Source organism: Lagopus leucura, unplaced genomic scaffold (assembly GCF_019238085.1).
Source record: "Lagopus leucura isolate 7727_CA_CO unplaced genomic scaffold, USGS_WTPT01 Super-Scaffold_760, whole genome shotgun sequence".
Lineage (NCBI taxonomy): Eukaryota > Metazoa > Chordata > Aves > Galliformes > Phasianidae > Lagopus > Lagopus leucura.
In genome coordinates, this window is record NW_024962257.1 from 3060745 (window position 1) to 3068283 (window position 7539).

The 7539-nt window shown below is 52.7% G+C and overlaps 1 protein-coding gene across 2 annotated transcripts; it reads left to right on the plus strand.

The window, feature by feature from the left end:
• The first annotated feature begins 773 nt into the window (after positions 1–773).
• Positions 774–7339, plus strand: CHST12 (carbohydrate sulfotransferase 12). Of its 2 annotated transcripts, none has more exons than XM_042864789.1 (2): positions 774–905; positions 5868–7339. In XM_042864789.1, the coding sequence occupies exon 2, from the start codon at positions 5930–5932 to the stop codon at positions 7220–7222; it is 1293 nt and encodes a 430-aa protein (XP_042720723.1). In that variant the 5' UTR covers positions 774–905; positions 5868–5929; the 3' UTR covers positions 7223–7339. The 2 variants fall into 2 exon arrangements, with proteins under 2 accessions (XP_042720723.1, XP_042720724.1); XM_042864790.1 differs by lacking the exon at positions 774–905 and adding an exon at positions 1192–1388.
• Positions 7340–7539: the final 200 nt, after the last annotated feature.

A 7539-nucleotide genomic window follows, 5' to 3' on the forward strand; every position in this document is an offset into this window, starting at 1 on the left:
CTGGAGTCTGATGCACTGCTTTGAGGCTGCATCTCTGCAGGGAGGCTGTCACGAGTCGGACCATTGGCCTCAGCTGCTGTGAAGGGCGCGGGGCCGTGCGATGCGCCCGTTTCCCTGCCTGTAAAACCTACATTTCAAGCTGATGTTAAGAAATACGAAACGTGGGGGCTGAGAGCTCAGAAGCAGAACGTGGAAGTACTGTTTGCAGCTTTGAGAGCCGCTGCAACGGAGGCTGCAGCCCACAGCCACCTCCCGCTCCTCTCCTGAGGACTTTTCTCGATCTCTACGAGTAGGAGATGGAATTTAAACCATCCTGTGCTTTTCGAGCAGCAGCCTTTGGCTGTGCTGTGTCACCGCTTACATCCTGCTCCCGTCTACTGCGACAGACCCCCAAAGGCCGCGCCGTTTCCCCCTTCAACCAGCAGGAAAATGGCCGGCTCCGCGACGCCCGAGCCCCGCTCCCGTAGGGGCTGAGGGCCGGCCGCGGCTTCGAACGGCAGAAGCGACCTCCGCCGGGATCGCGCTCCGGGCCGGGCCTCCCGCCGACGGGCGGAGCAGCGCCTGCGCCACGGCCCCGCCGAGCTGCCCGTGCCGGCGTCTCGCGAGAGGCGGCAGCAGCGGGGGGCGGCGGGACGGGACAGGGGGAAGGGGGAGAAGGTGGAGGGAAGCGCCGTCGCCGGCCCCGCTGCCCGCGCGGGAGGTGAACGCGGGGCCGCCCACGGCGGGGCGGGGCGGGGCGGGGCCGGCGGCCGCGGGTATCGGCGGAGCGGGTAGCGGCGGAGCGGCCCTTCGCTGAGGACGGTCGGTGGGAGCGGCCGCTGCTTCGTTCCGTTGCCGCGCAGCCGGGCCGGGGGCTGAGAAAAGCGGCGGTCCCGAGGGCGGCCGGGACCTCCCGGTGGCAGCAGGTAATGGCAGCGCCGCCGTGCCCGCATCCGCCCTGCGCCCTCGGGGCTGCTCCAGGGCTTCAGCGCCGTCCCGTGCCGTCCGTCCCGGCGGGGCGGCGGGTGAGCGCGGCGGTGCGCGGACGCTGGCTTTCCCCCTCGGCTGGGGGTGGTGGGCCTTTAACCGGCCCCTCGGGTGGGGTCTGCGGAGCTGTGTGCGCGCTTTGCTTTCCGTGCTGCTCTGCGGCTCAAAGCCGGGGAACGGTGAGCAGGCAGAGAGCTTTCCGTCCCAGCGAGGTGCGTGGCTTTTAGCAGCCGAGCCGTCGCTGCGGAGCGGGGACAGCCTGCACCGCGATGGACGGCTTGAAAACTTGAAAGACGGAACTTCAGACGGAGCTTGAGCTGCGAGACCGCTCTTAAATAAAGCATTTCCGAGGCGAACGCGGCCGGCGGGGCGCTGATTTGGAGCCTTTTGGAGCCGATGTTGACGTGCACCAAAGGCTCCAGGTTTGTGTTGGCTGCGGGCACCGGGACACGCTGCGATCTTCTGTGCTCGTACCGCCGGGAGGGCTGGGAGCTCGGATGGGGGTCAGGAGCGAGCAGAGCACGCTGCCTTGGGCTGGTTCCTCCTGGGAGCATTGAGAATAGGCTTATCGAGGCGACTTCCTAGGATGGGTGTTAAGAGAGAGGAGCCTGGCACTGCCACGGCTGTACAAACCCGCCTTTGTGGTGGCATAGCTGTGTCCATCAAGATGTTCTTTTATTTTTCTCATTTACGCCCTGCATTTATGTGATTCAGTAAATGCTGGACGTTGTTACCGAGATTAAAACTTCCCTGCTCTACGCTGGGTTTTGGTAGAGCTTAGGAGAAGCAGTGTGTTGAGTGATGGACAAAAGTGAAGTTTGTTCTGGTTATTGGTGCGTTGTCTGTGGATGAGAGGAGTTTGTTCCCCTGCACTTGCGGAGGTTCATTTGGTTTGACTGCCCTGCAGCCTGCTAATTCCCTCAGCCTCACCTGCAGCAGGTGTGCTCCTCTGCACGTGGGTGAAGAAAGCTGCATGGGTTGCGTGGTGTCTGCTGGTGAATCGAATTGCCACAAGGACAAGCGTTGGTTTGAATTTATTTTCTGTGCGTTTAAAAAAGTTCTTATTCCACTGCTTTCCACCTTGAGAAGTGAAGGCTGAGCAAGGTTGTGTGATGTCCTGCAGCTCCCCATATGTGGGCAAACAGGCTGTGCAGCAGGTGAGCCAATTCTCAGTGCCTGGGCTGTGTCTGTGCATCCCCAGAGGGAGCTGGGAGCAAACCTGGGAGGATGCAAAGTGAGGAGAAATGCGAAACTGAAACCTTTGGAGGCACAGTGCTGTTAACAGCAGAGTTGTGTCCATCGTCTCCAGCATGGATCTGTATGTGAGTTCTTATTTTCTGTAGACCTTCTTGCTCCAGCAAAGGAACAAGCAGAGCTGGAGTTACTTTCTGCAGTGAGAGAACATCGCTGCACAGATGTGTTGTAGAGAGGACAGGAAGAAAGAGACGGGAGTTGCTTAAGCTGATGTTTGCCCTCAGAACAAACGGTTACGAACTGGCTGTGAAGTGCAAGTAGGGTTTCCAAATCCCCAAGGAGCCAGATCTGCAATGGCTTTTGCAATAAGAGCTGGGGGAGGCCTGCCCTTCATTTCTGTTCAGGTGGATTTTGAACCATCTGGAGAGATGGTTATTTGACGTGGTACCTTGTGAAGGAGGGGATGGCAGCGGTGACTTTGCACCTCCGTGTCTGTCATGACTGAGGCTGGGAGAAAAGCCATCGGTTTGCCCCCAGGCAAAGTTCAGGTTGGAGATAATCCTGTGACGGCTGTTCAGGAGGCTGTGTAGGATGATTATAGCACTTGGTCCGTTTCCCAGTTTGCAGGCATCGTGTCACAGAAGCAGCTTTGTATGGATCCTGGTGCACATTCTTGTTGGCTGGTGACTTTGGGTTAAACTTGAATGTAAATTCTTGGCTTCTCCTGGAGGTTTTCCTCTTGATTCTGGCAAGGGGAGAATGAAGGCACATTCCCTCTGATGTGCTCGGAGACCTCTAATTTGTGCTTTCAGCCTGGCATCCTTTATGAAGTGCTCAGAAAGAGGATGTATCATAGTCAATAGAGTAACTCTGTGTTCTGCGGCAGCTTTCTCAGGAGAAGAAATTAAGTTGCACTACTGTTCTTTTCCAGGGTTCCTCTCAGTTGCTGACAGAGTCAATGGGAGCAGAGTCATTTCAATTCTGTGCTGCTCTCTGCTGTGTGACTTGGGAAAGCCAAATGCTGAGGCTGTGCGCTGTGTCCTGGAAAGCAGTCACGAACCCTTGGGCTTCTGGAGGGAGCGATGTGATTGGGGTGGCTCTAATGAGGAGCATCCTTCCATTTACCCAGAGGAATGCGTGTGCTGGCTGTGCCACACACAGTGCTGGGCTTCTTCTATTGGTGCTGAGAGTATAATCTGTCTGCACTGGGTGGGACAGCTCTGTAGAAATGCTGGCAGCAGCCTGGAGCTGTGGGAGCTGCTGGGCATGGGGAGATGGCAAGAAAGGATGGATGCTCTTTGCAGCTTTCCAGACTTATTGCATTCCAGCCACCCTGAAACCCAGCGTGCTAGGGATTGTGTACGCAGCAGGCGCCGTATTCATCCAGAATAGGAAGCATTCCCTGCCCTGAACAGCTAACTGTCTCAAAAGCAAGAACAGATTGAGGCAAAATGCACAACCAGAGATGTGCCAAGCAGTAGGCTTGGCAGCATCACTCCATTATCTTCTGTTGTTGGGCTGAGATGTTAGCCTGGAGTGCTGATGCACATATGTAATTTTCCCCTTCCTTAACTCCATGCTCATCTCTGGGTGCTTCTTCCTAGATTTGATCCATCCTTATCCTGAATGAGCTAAACCTAGAGAATTGCTGCTAAGTGGTGCTTTGCTCTGCAGAGCTCTGTGTGTTGTGTCTGCCTGGTTCTTCCAGCTCCTTTTGAGATGTAGGATAAGAGCCTGACTCCAAGGAGCACAGCCGTTGGTGCTGCACTGTGATGCCACGTGGTAGGCTACAGCTATGCTGAGTTTCTGGCTCTTCCTACCTCCAAAATGCAAATAAATACATTGGTGGAAAAATCCCAAACCCACAGTTCTGCATTTTACATCTTTTGGGACAAACTGGGCTAATGCTTTGATGTTGTTCCTGTTCATTAGTAAATTCTGGTCTAATGCTTTTGGTCCAGTGCTTGAAATCAGGACTTTGCTTGTTAAAATCTGCTGTGTCTGAGGCATGAACACAGCCATGGAGGTGGCTCTTTAGACAAGTGACTCAATTTAAAGCTTCTGTGGCTTTCACAGGTGCTGAGCGTGTTGCCCATAGAGAGCAAAGGGGTTCAGTACTTCTGCATATCTGGACTCTGGGGTTCTTTGCATCCATATACAGCATAGGGTTGGTGCTGTCCAAGAACTGAACTGGCTAGGGAATAATCTTTCCAAGATTGTGGGGTGCCCACTTTTGTGCTTGGCTTTTGATTCTAACCCTCACAGGTAGTCTGTGTGAAACAGCAGGCTTTGAATTCTCTCCCAGAATGTCATAGAGCTGCTCCTGGCTTTCCTGCATTATTCCTCCACTGCTGTCAGTCTTTGCTCCTCAATTCTGGGGTGTTCAGGACTGTTGGGACTGTCGAACCTCGCACCTGCTGGTGAGGAGTGAACATCTTTGTGTTCATCCAGCAGCCACGAGAAGGAATCTCTGCACCCTCCAGGAAGGATCATGTAACAGTGATTTCTCACCTGCCTTTGGAGACTGGGAGCTGTTAGGGGTGATGCTGACAGAAACGTTATGTTAAGCTGGGAAAGTGACTGACTTGCACACAGCCCAGAAGTGGACAGAGATCTACCAGAGCATCCTTAATCTCAGAAACAATTTGGCTAAAAGTAATCATTCTTCCAGGTTTTTATTGATGCTTAGCTCTTGTCAGGGTTGTGTCCCTGTGGGTTCTCACAGGAAAACTGTTGGTGTAATTGCTGCCCTTGACAAAATGAAGTAGTTACCAAGAAAGGTGGTGGAGGTGACATCCTCTGGGTGCCTTCGCACAGATTAGATGAAACAGTGTGTTCGGTCGGTGATGTTCTGTCAACACAAGCTTTCTTTAGCCACTGAGGCAATGTGCCTACGTGTTTAGAAGTCTGATAAGGCTTTTGTTTTTAGTACAGTGGCTCAGAGTGTCTTTATGGGCGAGATGGGACTGCAATGTGATCCCAAAAGCTGAAGTCATGGATCGAGCCCTCTTGCTTGGTGTGTTAGATATGCTTAAAAATCAAGGAGGTCTGCAAGGCAGTTGGTACTTTCTGTGTATGGTTTTAGATTTTTTAATACTCCTACACTTCCCTCTGATAACTTGAGGCCTGAAATGTTAATATTTTTGTTTATTTGTTTTTAAATGGAAACAGAACTCCTGATGAAATCGTGCGATTCAGGAAGCTGGAGAGTGATGAACAAACCTTTGTTGCTATGGAAATGAGTAAACTTGTAACATGTTATGTCTCCTTTTGGACAGAAAATCAGAGCTTTCAAGTGAATTCCAGGCTAGCCTCTAGGAGCCCGAATGTCCACTCCTGACAGTGTCCCCCGGTTCATAGGATGAGTGCAGCTTTTCCTCCTCGAGGAAGGAGCTGGAGCAGAAGCTGAAGGCTGTGGTCTGTCCCTGGGATACTTTGAGATCTCATGACCCTATCTGCTCAGTTGCAGAACCAGATGCTATTAAAACTGCCAAAGGAGGGCCAAGAGGAGGGAAGGTCGGGCTTTGTCTACAAGAGAATTGGTGCCTCTCTGTGTAGCCACTGTAGGTACTTGGGGAGCACACAGCTCTTCCTGTGCAATACTGTGAGATGGTCAGCCCTGTGCAGAGCCTTGATGGTGCAAGATCATTGTCTCTAAACCAGAGTAGTTAAGAAATTGACTGACTTTATTTCTGGTTCTTTTCCAGGCTCATGGTCTGCAGCACCATGCAGGATCCCAGCCCTTGCTCTGCGAGCCAGAGGTGAATCCATGGGAAGGCCAGCTATTGTGGTAGCTGTCAGGATGACCAAAGCACGGCTCCTCCGTCTCTCTGTGGTGCTGGTCTCCATCTTCATGATCCTCCTCATCATCGTCTACTGGGACAACGTGGGAACAGCTCACTTCTACCTGCACACATCCTTTTCCAGGCCTCATTCCCCAGAGTCCATCCCCGGTATCACTGCAGGTGGGGACTGGGAAGCCTTGCCAGAGGTGGATGAGTTTTTAGCAAAGCTGCTTAGTTCAAGCCTGAAACAGAACAGCTCTACTTCCCGAAAGACGGAGCAGCTGCTCGTCCAGGGCTCCAACAAGCCTGTGGTGAGCAATTTGGAGGAGAACATACGGGGCTATGACTGGTCGACGCACAATGCCAGAAACAGCTTGGACCAAGAGAAGCTGCAGATAGAGAGGCAGAGAACGCTGCGGGAGTTTTGTGCCAATTCCAGCTTTGCCTTCCCCACCAAGGAGCGCTCCTTTGATGACATCCCAAACTATGAGCTCAACCATCTGATTGTGGATGACCGCCACGGCATCATCTACTGCTACGTCCCCAAGGTTGCCTGCACCAACTGGAAACGGGTGATGATTGTGCTGAGTGAGAGCCTGCTGGACCAAGGAGTCCCATACCGGAACCCCCTGGATATCCCACGGGAGCACGTCCACAATACCAGCACCCACTTGACTTTCAACAAATTCTGGCGTCGATACGGGAAATTCTCCCGGCATCTCATGAAGATCAAACTGAAGAAATACACAAAGTTCCTCTTCGTGAGGGACCCTTTTGTCCGCCTCATCTCTGCCTTTCGCAGCAAATTTGAGCTGGAGAACGAGGAGTTCTACCGGCGTTTTGCCATCCCCATGCTAAAGCTGTACTCCAACCATACCAACCTTCCCACCTCTGTTAGCGAGGCCTTCGGGGCCGGCCTCAAAGTCTCCTTTTCTGACTTCATCCAGTACTTACTGGATCCCAGGACAGAGAAGATGGCCCCTTTCAATGAGCACTGGCGGCAGGTGTACCGGCTGTGCCACCCGTGCCAGATAGACTATGATTTCATCGGGAAGCTGGAGACGCTGGATGAGGACGCTGCTTATCTCTTGCAGCTTCTCAAGGTGGACAGGCTGCTCCGCTTCCCCCCCAGCTACCGGAACAGGACTGCCAGCAGCTGGGAGGATGACTGGTTTGCTAAAATCCCCCTGGCTTGGAGGCAGCAGCTCTACAAGCTGTATGAGGCAGACTTTGTGCTCTTTGGCTACCCCAAGCCGGAAAACTTGCTTAAAGACTAAAAGTGATTGGGCTGCGGGTGGGGGAGGGAACATCTGAAATACCAAAAATGTTTAAAGCCTCCTCATTTTTTTTGCTTTTACCTCCCTTTTCCATAAAGGTTGGTACAATGGAATATATTTTTTCTACCGTTTCCCCTTCCATTTTTGCAGTAATGCCAAGTTCAGGATATTTCCATCCAGCTGTGCATATGGAAAAAATGCCAGTATTTTTATCATTGTTTTCTGGGTTTCCTTTTTTTTTTTTTTTTTTTTAATGTCTCCATGTTTTGCAGTGGGTCACTGCCCATGGTCACTCTGCCAGCTGTGTCCTTCAGTAG